Source organism: Rhamphochromis sp. 'chilingali' (genome assembly GCF_963969265.1).
Source record: "Rhamphochromis sp. 'chilingali' genome assembly, chromosome: 22".
Taxonomy (NCBI): domain Eukaryota; kingdom Metazoa; phylum Chordata; class Actinopteri; order Cichliformes; family Cichlidae; genus Rhamphochromis; species Rhamphochromis sp. 'chilingali'.
Window position 1 is genome coordinate 25,157,273 of NC_137950.1, and position 23,045 is coordinate 25,180,317.

Here is a 23,045-nt window from a genome sequence, read left to right on the forward strand (position 1 = left end):
CTGTATGTAAATTTGATCATAGGGACTTAAATATTGTTGAATTATAAAGGTGACTGCCAGTGTCTCAGTGTCAACTAGTGTCTTGAGTTTAACCATAAAGCAGCCAAGCTATTTTACAGTAACAGTTTTATGATAACCTCATATTTTATACATAACTTAACCCTGGAGAACCCATGGGGTCAGAGCCGACCCTATTGGTTTACTAGGGAAACCATGGGGTCAGATTTGACCGCATGGGTTCTCCAGGGTTAATCTACCGTAAGACGTAATAATTATCCACGACACACAAGAATCGCTGTTCCTAGAAGATTGCTCAGAATTTAGTGAAACTTGCGCACAGTGGTCATATAAGGGGTTCAAATTCACTCAGAATCACATTTTCTTCTACATTAAAGTTCAGTTTAATTCAATTCACTTTTATCTATATAGCACCAAATCACAACAACAGCCACCTGAAGACGCTTAATATTGTAAGGTAAAAGCCCTACAATAATACAGAGAAACCGCAACAGTCAGACGATCCCCTGTGACAAAGCACTTTAGCAACAGTGGGAAGGAAAAACTCCCTTTTAAGAGGAAGAAACCTCTAGCAGAACCAGGCTCAGGGAGGGGCAGCCATCTGTGGCAGATGATTGTCATTGACATTCTGGTTTAAAATAGTTGTGTTTATGTTTGTCAGACAAACATGTTTATGCGAGAAAGGAGTTAACCTGAAAGATCTCCTTCACATGAACTGTTTTTATTGTCAGTTTGGGTGTTAACCATCTGCCTTTAAGGCTTGCTAGCTACGCAGCATTCTGTTAGCCACTGTTCACTGCAACTCTGACTCTAACATGCATAACATGCATCTTTCTCAGCCCTACTACAGTTAGTATCTTTCCTAATTTAGCTCTCAACAAGTTCCTAAGGAGTTCTGTTTTCTATGACAATGTCAGGCATTTTACTCATGGGGGCACCAACACAAAAACACCACCCACAGAAGATTATAGTTTTCGGTTTTTAATCATGCCAGCTGCCGACTGAATGGATGAATAGTTTGATAACTGCCGAAATGTTTTAAATATAGAGCGCAATCTGTGAGTGCCAACTTAAGAATCTGTCATTTTATGCTTCTTCCGTGTTGGACGTCAGTAGACAGGCATCAGATTTAATGTGTGTAATCTGAAATTATGAACTTGAAGTGAAAATGTGTAATTGAATTCACTGAGAGTATTAGTCACATTCACAGCAGCAAGAAAATAAAAGTTCAGGCTCTGAGAGAACAAAGGAGACTTGATTAAGTCTCTCATTGTCTTATAAAAGCGACGTGCCTGAATCACGAACAGCTGTCACTTTACCAGCTAGAAGCAGCTACAAACGTATCATATGCCATCTCTGAAAGTGTGACTGTCAGCTGACATCAAGAAGAAAAGAGTGTCCGTGATTATTAAGATGACATTTTAGGATTCTTAGCTCTGATTAAGGTTGTGTTGAAACCTCCAAAAGGAGATACAAGCACACGCCTCTTCTTGCCCCATACTTACAGATGGCGTCCAAACTGCAGTGCTTCGGATGAGAAAAGAATACTAACGTGACTCTGGAGGCACACTGGCCCTGTGTCCCTCTCATCTGCTTTATAAGCCGACAGCCCTTCTGATTTATATCATGCAATTTTACAGAGGATGGCCAGGCTGTAAGGACAGCAGGCAGACACCTCAAGGGAGTTTGATTCGATTTTTTTGGCTGATGATTTAAAGCACCAGCAGCCAAAAGAAGTCATGTATAAAACATGTTTAATTCCCACTGCAGGACTTTAAATCACATCAGGTGAGCTTTGGAAAATGTGACCTGGTGTGCTTAAATACTTTATATCTTTATATGTAGGTTTACCCACCACTTTTTTCCAGACTTAAATATATTATTATATATAAGGCTGATATTTTTGCTGATTTTCATGGACTTTACAACTTTTAATAGAAAGAAAATGAAAGTAGAAGCAGCTGGTGGTCAACACATTTTTGCTTTACATGCAAAATATTCCCAGTTTGATTCCGGGTGGAGACACAAATCCAGTGTCAGGGGTTTCACAAGTCAGTTTAATCCTAGTGATGGTCCCAAGCTCAGATAAAGGGGAGGATTCCTTCAGGAAAGGTATTTAGTAAAAAAAAAATCTGTGCCGAATCAAATATGCAGAGCCGTCTGCTGTGGTGATCTATTGGGAAATAAGAGAGCAGTTAAAATGACTTCGTAGTAGTGTAAGCAGCAGTTCCTGAACTCAGATGAGTTTCTTGAAAGTTCTTCTAAAGATAGTCATGTTTAAGACATTTGCTCTTTTCTACCAATTTTACCATTGTTATTATTTTATTATTATTATTATTATGATGCTTCCGATTTGGCCCAAATACCTGAAAAACTATTGACATTCACCTTCAGGCTTAGTTATAATTTCTAGTGCAATAGCAAGTGTTAGCTTGCTAAGCTAAGAGGTTTTACGTAATAAAATATGTGCATTACATTAGCATGTATTCACTGCCATTATACCGTATGTTTGCATGCTGTTGTTAAAGAGTGTCATACTTTGGGAAAATTACATTTATATCTTACAGTTGAATTTTTCTGGTTTGCAGGATGGTTTCACTCCGCTGGCGGTTGCACTGCAGCAAGGCCATGACCAGGTAGTTTCCCTTTTGCTGGAAAATGACACCAAGGGGAAGGTCCGCCTCCCAGCGTTGCACATCGCTGCACGTAAAGATGACACCAAGGCTGCCGCCCTCCTCCTCCAGAACGACCACAATGCTGATGTGGAGTCTAAGGTATGAGCTATGAGCTGGACTACACTTCTCACAATGACCTGCTGTTTTGTTGTGTCTGAGATCTGGTCTTACTCATTCATAGTCCCATGACACCTTTCATGTATTATGGGTGCGATTCCTGTTAAGTCTTTCTGTACGAAGGTACCTGCCAGGGTTAGCGGTGGTTAGATAACTGCTGACCGTAGCATACAAACATCAAGGTGGGCTACATCTTCTCACTTTACTTCAGTCATGAGAGGGAATAAGGATATTTCCAAACTATTACACCTATTTCTTTTTTTCCAACCATGTCTAAAGACTTTATTTCCGTTGGTGATGTAGAAAACAGAACTATTTGTCTTTTAAAAATCCCATTTTCTGTTTCCTTTACTTTCGGTCTGAGATTTAGTGACTGAAGTCTCACAAAACAATAAACTGTCCATATATCAAACTACATTTAATATAATGTACATAATTCAATTATTTCTGTATATTAATGACAAAAACTCCAATCTCAAAACCAGTGATATAACTGAAATGTAATGTAATGGGATAAACCCCCAAAACATCAAAAATATTTACAAGTAACATAGGTTAAAATGTCATTTGTACTTTATTTGCATGGAACCGACCGTCAATCACATATTACATATCATAGGATAGGGCAGAAAAGAGATTGTCTTTGCTAAAGACTAAGATGCTTTTAAAAATCTATATGAAAACTAAGAATAGTCTACTAACAACACAATCGTTCAAGACTTCCATTAATATGGAATACATTTTGAATTATGTGATTCTCTGGATTAATTAAGGGTACACCTTAAGCTGTGGCCTTGACTACCCTCCCCCCAATACACCTGTATACTTGTGGTGTGTGTGTATAATCCCCACAGGGTATCATTGGGCTATGAATATTTATAAGTTCCTTCTGTTGTTCTGTGTTGATAGTTCTATTAGTCATTTAAGTCCCAGACAAGTTTTCTGTGGGACAAAAATTGAGCAAGTGTTCATATTTTGGATTTTTAGAGGCACTCAGGGCAAGAAACAATATCATCAAAAACAACATTACAGCTACATTTACCCCAAGGACCATTCTCATTGTAGAATAAATACACACTGTAAGGGAGAGTTGCAGTCCATTCCCCAGTTTTGTGTACTTCTATGTGACTGCTTTTTGGTTCTTTTCGTTGTTTACAGCCACATTGTCACATACCCATCCTACAGCTTGATGCAACCATGATGTCGGTGTTGCAGTTGTTCTTGTTGTGGTGCACTAACCACCTCATTCTCTCCTCCTCCTTTTGTTCCTCCCTCTACTTGTTCCTTTTTCTTACAAATCCCCCCTTTTCCCTTCTAGATGATGGTGAATAGAACAACAGAGGTACATCTTCTCTTCTCTTCTCTTCTCTTCTCTTCTCTTCTCTTCTCTTCTCTTCTCTTCTCTCCTCTCCTCTTCTCTTCATTGTTCACTCATGGTCACCATTGCAAAGCCTTCTGTCTGCTAGCATGAGCACTAGCACTAAATGCTGGCATGAAAGCTTTTGCTGCTGAACCCATGTGCCCATTTTTTTAAGCCTGCATGGCATTTTGACTTTTTTATTTCTGTGTACGCAGTTGCTCGCTGCTATAGTTTATAGCATTGTAAATTCAGCAGCGCAGTGCCTCTGGAGGATTCACAGCGTTTCACTTGCTCCTCATTTTGTCATGTTACAGCCTTATTCCAAAATGAATTAAATCCATTATTCACCTCAAAAATCTACATGCAATAGCCCATGATGACAAAATGAAAAAAACCTTCCTTGAAAATCTTAAAAAATTTATTAAAAGTAAAAAGCTGTCTATATAACATCCCATAGTTGACAGTGCATGTCTGAGCGCAAACCAGGCCATAAATTCCAAGAAATTGCCTCCGAGACAGGATTGTATTGTGACACAGTTCTTGAGAAGGGTACAGAAAAACTTCTGCAGCATTGCAATTACAGTCCAAAGTCTTTTTCAGTATGATGCTGCTGTATAATCTTGGCTGTTTTGGGGCAATTTCTCTCATCCTTCTCTGCAGAACCTCCCAAGCCCCATCAGGTTTGATGGGGGGCGTCGATGTATAGCTGTTTTCAGATCTCTCCAGAGACGTTAGTGTGGTTTCAAGTCTGAGCTCTGACTTGGCCACTCACAGACATTCACAGAGTGCTCGCAAAGGCACTACTTTGTGTTCCTGGCTATGTGCTTGCAGCCGTTGTACTGTTGAAAGATGAAGCAGGTTATCGTCAAGGATGTCCCTGTACATTTCTGCATTCATCTTTCCAATTGACCCTGACTAGCCTCACAGTTACTGCTGCTGAAAACATTCCCATAGCATGATGCTGCCACCACCATGTTTCACTGTAGGAATGGTATTGGCCAGGTGATGAGTGGTGCCTGGTTTCTTCCAGACATGATGCTTGGCATGCAGATCAAAGAGTTTGTGGTTTCACCAGACCAGAGAATTTTCATTTCTCATGGTCTAAGAGTCTTTCAGATGCCTTTTGGCAAACTCCAGTCCTGTGCCTTTTACTGTGGCGTGCCTTCCATCTGGCAACTCTACCATACGGGCTTGATTAGTGGAGTGCTTCAGAAACCTTTTTCATTAACGGATATTGGAGGCCACTGTGCTCATTAGAATCTTTAATGCTGCAGACTTTTTCTGTACCCTTCCGCAGATCTGTACCACAGTACAATCCTGTGTCGTCGGCCTACAGACAGTTTCTTGGACTTTATAGCTTGGTTTGTGCTCTGACATGCACTGTTAACTATGCAACCTTATATAGGCAGTTTTTAACTTTTAATAAATTTGCAACAATTTGAAACAAGCCTTTTTCACTTTGTCATTATGGGGTATTTTGTAGAATTTTGAGGGGGAAATGAACATATTCATATTCCATTTTGGAATAAGGCTGTAATGTGACAAAATGTGGAACCAGTGAAGTGCTGCATATACTTTCCAGATGCACTGCATAATGTATTTCTACACTAGGGTAATACCATCAGTATATCATCACAGTCATATTACACATAGCACTTTGCAGAAAAATAATACCTACTTGATTTTAACTTAATGTAAATAAATGTATTTTATTTTTGTTTCATGGTTTATATAAGTGCAGTCCAAGATACATTCAACGTCTTCCAGTTCCAGTACAATACCAGTGTATAGCCTCCTGTTGTCCAAAGTTCCAGCTTTTTGAGTCCGAACCAGCCAATATCTGATATAAATATCTATAAGTTTATAGTCCCTGCATCTAAAATGATATCTGGTTTTAGATTACTGTGTAAAATGTTCTTGGGAACATCTACACCATGTGTCCAAATTATTATTACATACATTTAACCTATATTTGTAAAAGTGTAATGCAAAATGCCTCAAATTTTTTGCCCAGTCTCACAAGGTTAAAGGATCCTCAAAAAATTCCTAGATGAAAAATTCCAGATGTGGATTCAAAAGTAAAATTTTTCGAAGTTGTGCCAAGGTATGGTGGCTTTGAAAGGTCAAACGCACTTCAACCGAAGGAAACAGTAGAGACTAGAAATAGGCTCCAAAAGTGCACAAATCACAACAGGAGTTGAATAAAACACAATGAAAGTTGAATTATTATAACAGGAAAAAACTAAAACCTTAAAACAATCCTGAAGAGTTTCTGAGGAGACACTAATGTGACAGAACAGCTTCATAACAAACTAACAGTAAATAGAATAGGGAACGTGCATTATATGAATTATGCAATTAAAGTACACATTAGCTAGCATCTTTTTCGTCCTCACAACACAGATGAATCCTCCACTTCTTTTAAGCGTCTCCCAGTGCAATCCTTATTGTGTTTCGGTTTCCTTTATTTCAGGAGCTGTTCTGTCACGTTAATGTCTCCCCCAAAAATATTTCTGTTGTGTTTTTTCTGTATTTTTCCTACTTCTATTTTGTTTTTATTCAACTTCCATTGTGTTTTGTGTTGTTTTACTGCAAATCTGCCCAAAACTTTTGGAGTAATGCTGAAAACAAAGAGACAAACCAAACCATTACTAAAATGTCTTTGGTGGAGTTAATTGAGCTTCTATCAGTGAAATCCAGCAGGGTACCAACACAGGATTAGGGGGGAAAAAAGAGCTCAGCAGAGGCATCAAGGTGTAAGATTTGAGTTTGCATAACTTAAAAAAAGAACTTTATCTTTACCATAAATCCAGAGTTTATGGGACGCATGAAATCATCGTGGTCATCAGGAAGATAAACTGCTACAGCACAGCCTAATTTTTATTCAAATTAAATAAAATCAACAAAGAAAATTCTTTTGTTGATGTGATTTTTCTCATGCAAAAAGTAGCAGTAGGCAGTTCATGTGAATACTGCTGTGTTCGCATACTCTTCATCTTGACTTCATTACTGGGTACATTCTCATTTATTCTAAAATATGATGTTTAGAATTACAATGTAAAGTTTTAAATGTAACTACAATTTATGTAATATTTTTTATTCATTTTCTTGTCAAGAGTAAGATATTTTGCAATAACTGGGGAGCTAATGACAAGCTTCAGTTGACTTCAGCTTATCATACTGTAGCTTAAGGATTACAGATGGGGAAAATAGCTAGTTTGAGTGGTTTTGTTCATACAAAGAATTGTGATTTTACAGAAGTGAATGCCCTGAACCCTTACATGCTTGTAACATGTAACTGTATCCAGCAGTAATGGGCATTGGTTTATCAGACCATTGCACCCAGCTGACATGTGAAATGACGTGTTGGAAACCACATCAGTTAGCAAAGCAAAAACTCAAAAAGAACTTTGAAATTAAAAAAAAGCATTAGCTAGTCTTGTTGTCTTTTTAGAGTTGTATTTATGTGTGTTGTGTAATATCCTTGTGTTGTTGACATGTCTTTCTCCCTTCACAGTAGCATCTCTCTGTACTGTGATCCCACTTGAGTTACAATATTTTTATTTGTTATTTGATATAGAAACATAAATTTTTTGGCATGCACTGCTTGTTGCTGCAACAAATAATTTGGGGGAAAATAAGCTAAGAATGAACAGTTGGAAATGATCAAACTAAATGAATGATTTCTTTGTTTTTTTTAAGCCGTTCATGTTCAGTGAGCCGGTAACTTAAAAGTCTTCAAGAAATGGCAATAGTTTAGGCTTTTCAGTCACTGTTTCTTAAAAGCAGTCTTACAAACTCAACTAAAATAGATGCATGCTCACCTGCATGCTGCTTCCTGTCAGATAAAAGCATATAGCAAGGAGTTTTTTTTTTTAGGAATGAAAGCAAAAGCTTAATGAGACACTAAGTATTTGCATTTGTTTTTTAATCTGCATGCTTGTTTTATTTGGTAGGTTCTTATTTTTGTTTGTATTGTGTCAGACATTGTTAAATGCTATATACTTACCACAATAATTTCGCAAAAAAGTTGAAATATGCAGTCAGTGGCCACTTTATTAGGTACATCTGCAAACCTTAATATAAACATACATGTTAGCATTCTCTTTTGATCGACATTGTCAGTCAGGTGGAAACAGAGATGTTACTGAGGTGGCAATTTGCATTGGACAAATTTATATTTGAATTTCAATCTGTCCAATAGAAAACCAGCATTAAGCAAACAGTTAAATTAATGCCAATTGCCCGTCATAAGAATAATTGGTAGTGCTGTTGGACTTTATCAGCTTGCCTAATAAAGTGGCTAGGGAGTTTGTGTTTCTTATGAAAGTCCACTCCTTTTATGCTGAAATTTTCAAAGCATGTCTGACTCCTGCTCAGCTCTGGTCTGCTGTGCTCTGTTAGTCTGCTTTTAGCAAGATGCTCTTACATGTAATGTCCAATCATGCTTTGCTTATGGCTCATTATTAGACAGTTGCTACTTCTTTTTCCTTCCTCTTTAATTGTTTCTCTTCCTGTGTGTCTTGTTTCTCTCGTCTCTCTCAGAGCGGGTTCACTCCTCTGCATATTGCGGCTCACTACGGCAACATCAACGTAGCAACACTGCTGCTTAACAGAGGGGCAGCTGTGGACTTCAAGGCGAGGGTAGGTCCTTCACTTCAAAGGCGACAAGCGCGCCTGCACACACACACACACTCACACTCATATCTACATGCAGAGTGCTGCTGCAAACCTTCATACCAAAACTTTTACTTTATGCAGGGAAGGATGTGCAGGAATTTTTGCTTGCCTGTGTATATAATTCCACAGCTGTACTTGTCACTCTCCTGGAGGAAACATGCACATGCAGTCCACGTTCTATCTGATCCCACAGACTGTAGGAATGGATGCAGCAGTTATGGATTTTGATAGCTGGTGGTTTGTGAGTGTGTAAGTGTTAGACCAAATAAGCACTTACCATGTGGAAACAACCTAAAACACACGTCTCATACCATAATTTACTCAGGAAAGTGGCCTCTTTTCTAATTTTCTCACCCAATGTGCCATTTATTTGATTTATTCATAAATGTTACAGTTATGCTTCCCTAAATATATGTTAAAAGTGGGCACATTCATGAGCAAATGAATCTATAACAGAATCCACTCAAACATTATCTTCTGCTTATCTGAAGTCGGGTTGCAGTGTCAGCAGGCTAAGCTGGGTTTTTCAGACTTTCCAATTCCTACAGGGAGATCCAAAGGCATTCCTAGACATGATGAGATAAATAATCTCCAGTATGATCTGGGTCTGTCCCAGGGTCTCCTCCAAGTTGGGCATCCCAGAAAACCCAGAAGGGAAGCTCCCAGTCGATTTCTGAATCACCTCAGTTGGCTTCTTTCCACATGAAGGATCAGTGGCTTTACTCTGAGCTCCTCTATGTCTGCAGCTGAGCCCACCCTTTTATATTTGCACCCTTATTTTTTTGCTAACTATGCACATTTCATCACCATAGGTGAGAAGTTGGGCAACACGAGCATTAATCCACATGTACACCACATGCTCCACCTTCCCATCACTCATGAACAGATTACAAAACATGAATAGAAGTTGTTTCTTTTCCATGTCTATAATGTCAGTCAAGTAACTTCTAATGTTCCAAGTTAGGATTAAAGGTGTTTGTCTTTTGATGTGTTTTGTCCAGATTCAATAAATGCATCACTTTACTCAAAACAGAGAATAGTCATGCCGGCCTCTCTGATTCCTTTGTGCCACAAAGAGCTTTATTTTTTTCCCCAAGAACCATTAAAAACACACCATTGAGCCACACCCTCACACTCAACCCTCACTGCAACCATGCACAGTAGGGGTGGGCCAGTAATTACATTTAAATTGTGATTTTTCTGCTAACAATATGAAAACAAGATATTGAGCTAAAGCAGTGAATGTGCCGCATTCTGTTTTATCAGGATGTTCTCTCTTCATTGTGTTTTTTGAATGCGGGATGTTCCTTTCCTCTACCGCACTTGCATTTATTGTTTCTGAAACGCCCAAATTCATGCTCTGAATGTCAAATTAGGTTCAGTTCATCTTTATTTTGTTCATTATTTCTATTTAATTATGTTTAAAGTTAAGGAAATCTGCTGAGAGATATTTGTTAGAATCTTCAAATGTTGCATGATGTTTTCAAAGCCAAGGAATCATTTTAATAATCACATTCAAAGCCTGGACCAGGTTTAGTACTTTACATATCATCTCTCTCTCCCACACACACACACGATTTTGCCTCTCTCACTACTGAAAATGTAGAACCCTGGCATATTTATTTACTCTTACATGAGTAACATTTGGATGAAACTCCAGTTACTCAACCTTAAAATAAATATTCAGTGGATGATGACTCTGGCAGTAAGGGCCTGTTCAAACACCGGATATAAGAAGGCTGAAATGTGTTGATGCTGAGAAAAGTCTAGATTAAAGCTAACATTTCCTTTTAAATAACTGTGAAAACTGTGTTCTTTGGTGGCAAAATATCAAACACATACTGGAAATACACACAATCTCTGGTGAACACATAGAGATATTAGAAGTCTCTGGCATTTTTAGAACAGAACCTCAAAGCTAAGGTCGCTCTGGCTGGAATGATCACTGTCCTCTAGAGGGGGGTATTTAGCCATTTCCCTCTGGCACTGTCAAATAGAGCCAATTTTCCCTAAAAGTGACGTATTAGCAGTGGTACTCCTTCTCTTTTCCTGAAATAAATGTTGATTTTTCTTTTCTCTTCGTCTGAATAGCTAAACAATGCATCTCTGTTTCCTGCAGAACGACATAACACCGCTGCACGTAGCATCCAAACGTGGGAACAGCAACATGGTGCGACTGCTGCTGGAGAGAGGGGCCAAGATAGATGCACGCACCAAGGTACAATCACATGCGCACAATGTTATTTGATGCAGTGTTCAGTTTAGATTTAAATATTGATATTTAAACGTGTATTCATGTATTTAATGCTCATAGACGTTCAATATTTCAATATAATTTAGAAGTGCTTTACATCAAACTAACATAACTCCCGATAAAGTAAACATACAACCATACGTAGGCTGTTTACACAGGGTGGTATGTGAAATGAATATAATGGAAGGGTAAAAAACATTAATTAAAAATGAGAGGATAAAATCCATAATCACTAGGTGTAGGGTGCTTTACATTTGTCCATCATATAATTTTTTAGCTGAGAGATTTCCAAAAACCCTAAAATTATTATTATCTAATCCCACCCACAGCTGTGCGAGGATTAAGCATCACCTGCGGTGTCATGTCAAATCTTGTCTGTTGCTCAACGAGCTTGTTGATGATGGTATGAAGTTCACGGCTGAGCAGCAGGTGTTTGTTTTCACAGGACGGTCTAACTCCTCTTCACTGTGGCGCCAGAAGTGGCCATGAGCAAGTAGTGGAGATGCTGCTGAACAGAGGAGCTCCAATACTGTCAAAGACCAAGGTTTTTAAGAACAAGCCAACAAAATCACATTAGCAAACTGCATCCGTATTAACTTCACATCGCTGAACATCTTTCTCCTTCTTTTCCTTCCAGAACGGTCTGTCTCCTCTTCACATGGCAACGCAAGGCGACCACCTCAACTGTGTTCAGCTGCTGCTGCACCATGACGCGCCCGTGGATGACGTGACAAACGACTACCTGACGGCGCTGCACGTTGCTGCCCACTGTGGGCACTACAAGGTGGCGAAGGTCATCGTGGACAAGAAAGCCAATCCCAACGCCAAGGCGCTGGTGAGGGGATCTCAATTATTTATTGTGATAAAAATAAATAAAAATTGATGAAAAGTACAAAATAATGGAGAGGAATTAAAAGGGCTCATCATCTCAGAGCATCTTGTTGCTTGGGCTAATCAAGAGAAGCAGGAATTCTTTTATGTAAAGTTAAAAATGATAAGACATGTTGTGACTCTTATTGAAATCCTGTTCCTGTATAACAACAGTTTTGCTGAATATTTGAGCGCCTTCTTTTTAGCAATGACAATCTCAATGACAATTGCATTTAATTTGAATGTAGACAAAGCTATTAGCTGCAGATAAAAGCTCCATGATCTCATGCAGTTGTCTGTGGGCTCCCACGTTGAAACCTTAAGCTTAAAAATTTGGTGGATATTTGAAGAAGTAGTGAAGTTCTAACTTGCCAGCTACTGCTAGCTAACTTGGTTAGCAATGTGATAACATGTTAATCAAACGTGGCTTCACTTTCTATTGGTGGATTGCATAGCCACAGATACCATCTGATCAGTGCATCTTGCTAATAAATAGCAAATTTGCACTCCCCAAAACTGGAGCACAATATTCTTGGATGAGCTCCAGACTGCACCAGCACTACGAACTCAGCTGAGGTGACAACTAGTAGACAGCCACAGCCGCCTCTTGGCAGGCATCTGTCAACCACACCACAAAATATGAATAAGCGTAAGCCTCAAAACATTTTAAATTCAGTTTGAAAAAAAAATCCCCCCTACAGTGTCACAGAACAAAGCTGGACTGTAAACTTGTAAATGTTTATTTCTGCTCGAAGGTTTTTACATTTTAACATGATAGTCTGTGGGGATTGACATGCTTTTGGAGTGAGCCTCAAGTGGCCATTTGAGGTATTGCAATTTCAACCACTTAACGTCTAGTGTATTATATTTACTACATATAGTTTTTGTGAGGTTTTGAGACTCCTGCATCATCAGTGAAAATATTTTTCTCCCCAGAAACCCTAAATAAATTCCACAATACATGTTTTAGCAATAAACTAAATCTGATTGCTGCTATAGTAAACATGATACAAATTAAAACTCATATATGCAAATTGATATGTAATTTTTTTTTTTTTTAATTTGTCAAAAGGTTCAAATGTTCCATTTTCAAAATAATTTAATTTTTGGGCACTTATTTGAAGGTTCAGGTTTAAAGAGTTTTTATTCTAGCGCCAAAGTTTGGTGCTGTAAAAATGCTGCTAGACCGCTGCATCTGCATAATATGCAGCGACATAGAAAACTGATGAAAATGAAGTATTAGAGCACCTGCTGTGCTGCTCAGGGTTGTGACATTTCAGTCATTTCACTTTACAACTACCCAAAAATGTTTTTTCGTCTATTTAAGTTGTACCTCTCTGCCTTCTCTCATTTTTTCTTCTTTTATTACATTTTTTTAATGAACCTTTCCTTTTTCCACTAACAAAAAAGAAAAAAGGCTGAGATGCAACATTTGATGGGGAACACAAAGAAACAAGTAGAATTAAAAAGACTTTAGTATCCCAGCCGATGTCTTGGCATAAGACGAGCATTGCTGCTCTGCAATGGGAGCAGTCTGGGTGTGGTTAGAGCACTGGGACTTTATAACCAGAGAGAATAAGTAAGACGGGGAAAAGGACATGGAGAGGAAAATGAAGTCATAGGACTGAGCCTGAAACCTCAAAGTCAGGAGAGTAAAGGAGGGGAGGGATGAAGGAGGGTGAGGAGAGAGAGAAAAGTGAGTTGTAAAGGAAAGTATCTATTTCAGTGTAGAGGAGTTTTTATTTTTTTTTTGATAGCTTACAGTCCACTCGATTATTTCCACACATGCTTGTCTGGTTTGCAAGCAGAGGGTTTTAAGAGGCAGAGGGAGAGAAAGAGAGGGGATAAAAGAAAAAACAGTCCCCCCTTTGTGCTGTAGTTTCCACTCGGTGTTCCAGATTTGTCTGCAAGTCCTACAAAGCCAAACACAAAGACTGTTTGGACTATTTTTATACTTTTATTTATTTCTTTTTGTCTTTCATAGAATGGTTTCACTCCCCTGCACATTGCCTGCAAGAAAAACAGACTTAAGGTGATGGAGCTGCTTCTGAAGCATGGAGCGTCTATACAGGCTGTCACAGAGGTAAGTGTGTCTGGAGTGTGTGTGTCATTTAAGCACTAAGACATCAATTATTTTTGTGTAGTTTGTTAATTTAGTTGTTGGAGTGGGGAAATTCTACCTCTACTGCTACTCTACACCTGTAATCCACTACATTTCAGAAGAAATACTGTAATAGTTGGTCTTCTGTTGATTGATAGCAGACTGACTTTCTTAAAAGTTTGCACATTTGCATTTAATGACCTACAGAAATGTTCTCGTGCTTCTTTAGTGTTTCTTTAATTCATTGACTTTTTTTCTTTTCCTCTCTTCTTTGCGTTTCCATCTCTAGTCCGGTCTGACGCCGATCCACGTTGCAGCTTTTATGGGACATGAAAACATCGTCCACCAGCTAATCAACCACGGGGCTTCACCAAACACAAGCAATGTGGTGAGTTCAGGAAGTTCGTCATCATCATTACCGTGTGATAAGACAGGGGGCGTGAGAGGATATTCTTTCCTTTTCTTTTCCTTCCATGTGCTGGGTGGGCGGGCGGGGGGAAAGCAAAGTGAAATATATTTGCTTATAATATATTTTTAACCATAATATTTGAATATTTCCTCTTTACTGTATAACAGATGAAAATTTAGATCTTTTTGCTTCATTTCATTTAGTTCTCAGCATCTTCAAAAATTGTACAAACCATATGATTAGCTCATAACTTTATAAAGCTTAAACCAGTGGTTCCCAAACTTGTTTTTGCTAGGCCCCCCTTTGTTTTTACAATAAAATCTTTTATCAAAGCTGATGAGCTCAGAGCTCAGATGGCAAAAACAGAATCAAAATCCATACAGGCACACGGGGAAAGATGCAGATAAGACTATTTATACACCGAGGGGTGACTGGGGATGAGAAACAGGTGAAGACGATCAATACGGTCAAAAACATAAAGCCGCAAAAGTGACACAAGACATGAAAGAAAACCGACATTTAAAATAAAACAGGAAATATCTCTAAACATAGAGACAAGACTATCAGTACACATGGCAGACACAGTAGAAGACTGGACAATGAAGGCATAAACAGAGAAAGATGAGACAGGAAGGAGCAGTTAGCGAAATGGTGAGGGAAGTACGCCAGCAGGAAATGACTAACTCATAACAGACACTTAAACTAAGGAACTCAAAACTAAGACTAGAAAGTTTATAAATTCTAAACAGTAATTAGGGCTCAGAGAGTGCAATAAACCTGAGCCTCAGTATTGCTAGAATGAAAACATATCACAACAGGAATCAAAATTCAGCCTACAAAACGCACAAATCAAACCTTCAAAGACCAGAATAGCTTTAGAAAAACCTAAACAGACACCCAACTCAGATGTTTTGACTAAGGATTCAAAACTCAAGAGCAGCACAAAGCCTATGAAACCCTTTAAAAAATCTGAAACAATACCTAAAACAGCTAATTGCACAGAGAGAGAGAAATACAAACATAGGAAGTGACTTAACACTAGCTGTTTATCCACAAAATCTAAACCTTAATTGGTGCAGACAGCAGAGAAATCCTCCGTAGGTGGAGAGGAGGTATTTAATGTAATTTGCTCATACGGAAATGTGCTCTAATTCTCATCTGGTCCATCGACACTCCTCAGTAGGAGCTACAAACTTTACTACTGACCCCATTAACTCTGGGATGACATGAAAGGAGAAAAAGAGGAGAAAAAAGTAAGCTGAGCCAAAGAGAAAGGCAAGAGCGAGGAAGAAAGAAAGAGGGGAACGAGTAGTGCACAGTCAACTCTTCAACCCCGAGTGTTTGGTCGCCCACGTCGTGTCTGTGGCCAGGTTACCGTAGTAACAGAGCATTATGGGACGTCATTATGGTGAGTTGGGTGTGGAGAGCGAGCGAGGGGGTCTATCTGGCTCTTTCTCTTTGTCAGCCACTCCTTCCCAGTGTACGTCTTCACAAAAAGAAGTTTTTTTGTATGAGGGTGTTTTCAAAGAAAGAGTAACATTCAAAACTTTGGAATAACTATCCATCCCTCGTTTTCTGCGTGTGCTTCAGAGGGGGGAGACAGCACTCCACATGGCAGCGAGGGCGGGACAGTCCAATGTGGTCCGGTATCTGATTCAGAATGGAGCACGAGTCGACGCCAAGGCCAAGGTAGAGCATCACTCTCAATCAGTAACGATTATCTGGTGTTTATATGCGCCTGGGCATTAGAGCTACTAAATGTGAGCACAAGTGTGTGTTTGTATGCTTATGTAATGTGTCTTTGCACATGTTTAATTACTGAAAAGTTACAGTCATGGGTCAAAATTATTCAGAAAAACTTTCTGTCAGCTTAATTTATTAAGTAACGCTACCTGGTGTGCATTTCATACATAATAATATCAAGCGAGTCTGGTTTTTTATGTGTTGCAGTTCTTTTATGTAAGCAGCTGCAATACTCAACAAATTAGAAAATAATGTTGCCTTATGCTTCACCTGCACACTCTTCATAAATCATTTTTCTTGTTTGTCCTTTTATGCATTTTTTGGATACAAATAGGAGTAAAAATTCTAGTTACACGAGGCTGTTATTCGCAAGGATCTACAATCTACTCAGAGCTACAAAAGAGCAGTCATGATAAACAGAGTTGCTATTATGTGAGTGTGACTTTGACTCAGCAAATGTGTTGCTAAAGTTATCTGGTTATTTACTGGGAAATGTCTTATACAATATATTGAAAGATAATAAGGTTTTGTGAGAATCACAGGCAGTAAGTGCATGTTGAACTGGGTGATTTCCATCATTGTGGTTCAGTTTACAGTAATGGACTGTGCTGGACTGGTGTAGAAAAGACTGTGGTATCTGTGGTCACTGTGAGCTTAAGTCAAAAGGAGAAGTCATCAGTTCCCAAAATCCACCTTTAAACTGGCCAGCAGATGGAAAGCAGCCATATTAGCGCATACCACATCTGCTCATGTAGTAGAATTCAGTTTAGTAAATCCAAAAAGAGCAAAAAAACCTCCAGCAGAGCCAGCAGCAACAACACAGGTCAGCTGATCAGAGCCTGTACACAAAGAACAACCTCCTGGAGCTCACAGGACAAATAATGTGACTTCTAATAAGTTATTCATGTCCCTGTCCTGCACTGCTATGAAAAGTAATAGGGTTCCCTGTACCTGTAACAATATGATGATGATGAAATAAATTCTTTCCAATAGATCCCAACTGATATATTCCTTGGATAATATTATTAGCCAATATGAGCCTGCTGCAAATATGTAACATGTTGCATGTTATCCAGCATGAGCCAATAATAATGGTTGAGTTTCTAACATAATTTGTTCACTAGAGCAGCTTCAGATGCTTTGTTTGCAGTCTATCACATATTTAGTTGAATATACATTACTCCTAAGGGGATGTGGAGGTGAGCAGTGTGTTGCATTTAAAATGCCCAATAGCTTGTGAAGTACATTGCATTAAATTTAAAAATGATATATTCCAATATATTTGTGCAAATATTTCTTCAATGAAATTCCTGTATCAGTTTGGTTCTATTATCATACGTATGCTATTGTTCAAGACCAATACAATGCAAAAACAGTCCCATATATTACATCAGAGAAATGTCTGTGTCAAATATGCTTCAGTATTTTCAATGGATGGCTTCAGGGGAGAATAAGTGTTACGCGAAGCACAGAAGCTCATTCTGAATTTACTCTGTTTATATGCTGCCATTTAAAATAAATAATGTGAAAATATAAGAGGGGTCACTGAAGAGGCTTCAGCTGTGAATCTGTCTCCTTGTTTGCTTTCTCTTGCTTTATGGCAAATTCATTGTCTTGCTGTTTAAGTTGCAAATGTGTTTTTCTTTTTCTTTTTTGAATGTCACTGCAAAACAACAAAAATGCAGTTGGCGCGATTAGCAGATGGAGCCAGAGATTTTCCACAGGAGTTTGGAGATACCAAAAACATTTGTTAAGTGGGCTGCATCTTGTCCAGAAACATGGCTCCAAATGTTGGTCCTTTTTAATAATAAAAGGTGTTTTTTGCTGGATTTTTCTATCAGGATGACCAGACTCCTCTGCACATCTCAAGCCGTCTTGGTAAGCAAGATATTGTGCAGCAGCTCCTGGCGAACGGAGCATACTCAGATGCCACGACCAACTCTGGATACACCCCCCTACACCTAGCCGCCAGGGAGGGGCACAGAGATATAGCTGCAACGCTGCTGGACCATGGAGCTAGTCTGGGCATTACTACTAAGGTAAATATGAAACTTGCACATAAACAAAATTATTATTCAAACCCACAGATGCACACAAACATATTGTGCAGGCAAACTAGTTAATCAGTACTCACACAGACACTGATGGCTTATGTGCTTATACTCATAAACTAGTCCAAAAACTTTAATTCAATCTGCTGAAGACAGAGAGGAGGTTTTATCCTGTTGCAGATCAGCTAGATTTGCATCCTTGCAGCTGGTAACATGATGGTTGTCCTGTCTCATCCTGGAAAAGCTTGAAAAATGTTAATGCATGAATTCTACAGGGATTTTGCAACATTTGGACTGAGTGGAGTTACATGATTGTGGAATACCAGTTATAGTTGACAGTCTGCCAGTGGAAAAGATGTGTCATAATAAGGTTGTGGACAAAGTAAGAGCATAGAGTCTGAAAATGAAATGCTGTTGCTGGAGAAGCCTTTGTCGACTTTTGGCTCAGTTTTCCATGTCAGTTACTCATTTCAAAAGCATCAATTTACGTTTCAGCAGAGCATTTTATGGCCACGTATTTTTAACTCTTTAAAGACAGACCAGGTAATTTTTAGCAATGTCTGGATGAATCAGAAAATTTAGCAACAGGTTTCAGATGTCCGCTTTGTTTTTAAGTTGCTCCACCCATTAGAAAGTCCACTAAATTCACAACAGCTTTAAAGACTGTGATGCAATTGTAAAACCAGAAGTGTAAGACTTTCTTCTTAGGTTATGTGCATAACATGGTTTTCAAATCTTACATTGTTTGGAGCTGCAGTAACTTGTACTCAATGTAAAAGACATATGACGCACACATACGTCCCAAATCCCAGTGAGGTTTAATTTAATCGAGTTGCAGTTAAACTCCCATCTCTACATCCCATTAGCTTCCTCCGTCTTTCCATACAAACTTCTACAGGCCCGCTTCTGAATCATGATCATGGTTTTTGAATCTGTTCCCTCAGAGCTAAAGAATCTAAATCAAGCACTAAGTTTCTCCACCCTGTGCTGATTTGTGTTTAAGGACCAAGGGGGCAGTTCTCCATGTTGTCATGACATAATCCTGAAAATTGCTCGCTTACTTTATGATTAAACACATGTGGTTCTGTTGGGCTGCCATGTGTAGAAAATGAGTCATGGGAGAAGAAGTAACTGTATTAAATTAGGTGTAATGTTCCTTTGTGTTTCTGCAGAAGGGCTTCACTCCTTTGCACGTCGCAGCAAAATATGGGAAAATCGAGGTGGCCAACCTGCTGCTGCAGAAGAACGCTCAGCCTGATGCTGCTGGAAAGGTAATGCATGTTTGTGCATCTGAGAGAGACTTATATTGATGTCGCACACATCAGTACCACCTCAGCTGTCATCGTGGGTGTAGCTTTCACAATACTTTCCACGTCACCTCTGCTCCAGCTGCTCTCCACGACATGTACGATAAATCACCGTCTAACAATTGTTGTGTATGTGTGTTCAGAGTGGACTAACTCCACTGCATGTAGCAGCACACTATGATAACCAGAAGGTGGCGCTGCTCTTGCTCAACCAGGGAGCCTCACCGCACGCTGCTGCAAAGGTAAGAGTCAATCAAACTGTCAGTGGAGGTCAAATTGAATGTTCCTACAATGCACTAAAACCCCTCACTTTGGCTCAGGATGAGAGCACACTGACCTAGATTCATTCGGCCAATTACATGCAATTACACTGTGCTCCACATGCTGATTAGATTGCCCTTCCACGCTATCATCATATATTTTGGTAGAGCTCCTGCTGAAGTCAACAAGAGTCCAATATTTTCTGGTAGAACACTGAAGGGATGCATTTTTTTAATCCTTTAAGGCAAATATCTTCAGGTTCGGGACATAAATGAAGCTTAAAAATATTGCTCTTCACCACTAGGTAGATATTTAGAACCATATCGCATCTCCAACTTGGCTTCTGCCAACCGTGCTGGCCTGGAGAACCTCTCCACTGGGAATTGTATTGGTTGCAGACAAAAGTTACAAATAAGTTTCTTTACAAATGAAGCAAATCCTCTAAAACTACCGAATATCCATCACTCATGCTCAGTTTCCTTGCTGCATAAGAACAAGGATCAATACAAGTGGTTCCTTTTTCCTCTGGTATATATACATGCTACTTTCTCTTCAGTTTGGAAGAGGGAAATAAATAAGATTCTCAGTCTCCTTTTTTGTCTCCCCCCCGTCATCTTTTTTCTTGTACAGTTAGCATTGTAATTATTACAATTACCAGCCAGCATCATGAAGGGTCAAGAGTGCTACATTAATTCTGTGGAACATTGAACCAGGGTTAGGGTTACAGAGTTTTTGTCTTCTGCAAAGACAAAATGTGACTTAGCTCAATTATAAAAGAAAAACGGTCAATTTTCCCGTTCTCTGCTTTCCAGAATGGTTACACTCCACTACATATTGCAGCTAAGAAGAATCAGATGGAGATAACGACCACCTTACTGGAATACAGCGCCTCTACCAACTCTGTAACGCGGCAGGGCATCACTCCCCTGCACCTTGCAGCGCAGGAAGGAAACGTGGACATTGTGACGCTGCTGCTGGCTCGGGACGCTCCTATTCACATGGGCAATAAGGTGTTTTCCCTTTATTAGTGTGTAGATCTCTGGCTGACATGCAATGACAGAAGATTAATGTTTGCAGTGTATTTGTGTCTGTGTACCATCGACACGTATCAAACAGGCAGGGCCTTGATTTTACTTACACAAATAATATTTGTTTATCCAGAACTCTGTTATTCTGATGGTTATTTCTTTTGTCATTTTTCTGTCATTTGTGCTTCATTACCGTGATGTGCAAACCTGTCATTGTGTCTTAAACGGCTTCATTTCAAGCTGTCTCAGTCAAACTACTGTGTTCAGCACTCTTCTGTCATTTGTGTATTTGACTGTATTTCTCTATTTCTTTGTTTCTGTACCTTCAGTCTGGTTTGACTCCACTTCACCTGGCTGCCCAGGAGGATAAAGTCAATGTTGCTGAGGTCTTGTGCAACCAAGGAGCCTTCATAGATCCAGAGACCAAGGTAATGATAGCCTCCTCATGTCTTTGGATTAAAGTTATTAAGGCATTTGCAAAGTGGATTTGCTTATCTTGCCACTTCACCGCTGTAAATTAAGTATCATTTGGGGTTTGGGCTTTGGTCTGTGCCAGTGCTCTCACTTTTTGTATTTTTGACAAGGCAGGTTCCCACAAAAGTGACACATTTCTAGTTTTAATAGGATAATTGAATAATTAAACACATGCCTTGTAATTTTTAAAAAGACATGATTTTAAAATGCCATCAAGAAGCGCAAAAAGTCCTGCCAGAACTTATTTAGACATTAACAGCTGCTGAATCATGTCCAGCCTTTGAGTCTTTTACAGAACTCACACAAAAATAAACGATATCGTTCTTTTATAGCTGCCCTTAAAGGCGCATAAGCACTGTGGGATTTCAGCAGTCTTTAAAGTTAATTGCAGTCCACCCTGTCTAATATTGTTGTTTTATAAATATAAGATTGGTAATTGCGGGCTATGCTGATCACAGCTGGAATACCTCTGCTATGTGTTTCCATGTCATGACCTCCTTGGCTCGGAAATGGCAACAGCTGGAGGACGCATCATACAAACAAAGCTTCTGCTGCTGCAAATTAACTAAATTTCCTTCTTTGTAGGAATTCAGACATTGAATTTTGCCTATTTTTCCTCTCTCGCTTCCATTTGCCTTTATTTTGGAAATATAGCTTTTACTTTGTGAGACAGTCAACTTGAATTTCAGATCTTATGAAACAGTGTTAGAGTGTCAACTTCAAACTGCACGGCAGAACAACTGTTTTGGTTTGCATTGGACATGTTTCACGTGCAGCTGCTTAAACGTTCACAGTTTACACTCAGCTTAATTTTCAGACAAAATAAATGAGCTCTTGTCTCAAAGTGTGGGTGCTGAAGCAGTCTGAACATTAAGTTGTCACAGGGCAAAAATCCTCATAGGCCATACAGAAATCAGTTATCCTCACCAGTTTCTCATGTGGTCTTATTGTTTTATAAAGGGACTTGGGAAGACTGTTAATTCACATAGGCCACAATCAGCCTACAGCTCATCTGCTGCTACCTCTGCAAGCCTCTTTCCAACCCACCTCTACCCCAAGTTTTCCATCTTATGTCATATGTGGTATTTTTGATTTGAGTGTCGTATCTGTTGTCATTTAGGGGGGTCTTGCACCTGCTCTCCCTGCCTTTTGGCTTCAGTGTATGAATACATGCCTTATTGTAGCCACAGTGGTGCTAACAGAAGTTACATTTCTTTTTCATCAGCTTGGATACACTCCACTTCATGTGGCCTGTCACTATGGCAACGTGAAGATGGTTAACTTTCTGCTGAAAAATCAGGCGAAGGTCAACGCCAAGACAAAGGTAACTGTTATTTTCGTGTATATTCACCATACGTCACTGATTTTCTGTCTCTGTGAACATCTTCTAATGCTCTCTCTCATCCCTCCCCCGCAGAACGGCTACACACCTCTCCATCAGGCTGCACAGCAGGGACACACACACATCATCAACTTGCTGTTACACCATGGAGCATCGCCCAATGAACTCACTAATGTCAGTACGCTCAGAAATCTGAAATATTTATTCATTTATTTTTAGTTTCAACACCAATTCTCATCATTTTTATTACTTGTCCAGAATGGAAACAGCGCTCTGTCCATTGCAAGGAGGCTCGGCTATATCTCTGTTGTGGACACGCTCAAGGTGGTCACAGAGGAGACTCTGACCACTCAGG

At 39.3% G+C, this 23,045-nt stretch overlaps 1 protein-coding gene across 39 annotated transcripts in view; it reads left to right on the forward strand.

The window, feature by feature from the left end:
* The window catches only part of LOC308390310 (ankyrin-3-like), a 177,868-nt gene that overhangs the window by 97,373 nt on the left and 57,450 nt on the right, over positions 1 to 23,045 (forward strand). For 24 of the 39 annotated variants that reach the window (XM_080872148.1, XM_080872140.1, XM_080872129.1 and 21 more), the window contains exons 6-22: positions 2,607 to 2,792; positions 4,129 to 4,152; positions 8,716 to 8,814; positions 10,970 to 11,068; positions 11,550 to 11,648; positions 11,742 to 11,939; positions 13,959 to 14,057; positions 14,365 to 14,463; positions 16,075 to 16,173; positions 18,069 to 18,266; positions 19,451 to 19,549; positions 19,729 to 19,827; positions 20,659 to 20,856; positions 21,204 to 21,302; positions 22,574 to 22,672; positions 22,766 to 22,864; positions 22,949 to 23,044. In XM_080872148.1, coding sequence (XP_080728274.1) covers positions 2,607 to 2,792; positions 4,129 to 4,152; positions 8,716 to 8,814; positions 10,970 to 11,068; positions 11,550 to 11,648; positions 11,742 to 11,939; positions 13,959 to 14,057; positions 14,365 to 14,463; positions 16,075 to 16,173; positions 18,069 to 18,266; positions 19,451 to 19,549; positions 19,729 to 19,827; positions 20,659 to 20,856; positions 21,204 to 21,302; positions 22,574 to 22,672; positions 22,766 to 22,864; positions 22,949 to 23,044 — 1,989 coding nt within the window. The remainder of the gene's footprint in view (positions 1 to 2,606; positions 2,793 to 4,128; positions 4,153 to 8,715; positions 8,815 to 10,969; positions 11,069 to 11,549; positions 11,649 to 11,741; positions 11,940 to 13,958; positions 14,058 to 14,364; positions 14,464 to 16,074; positions 16,174 to 18,068; positions 18,267 to 19,450; positions 19,550 to 19,728; positions 19,828 to 20,658; positions 20,857 to 21,203; positions 21,303 to 22,573; positions 22,673 to 22,765; positions 22,865 to 22,948; position 23,045) is intronic. The other 15 variants (XM_080872145.1, XM_080872166.1, XM_080872164.1 and 12 more) reach the window with 3 other exon arrangements.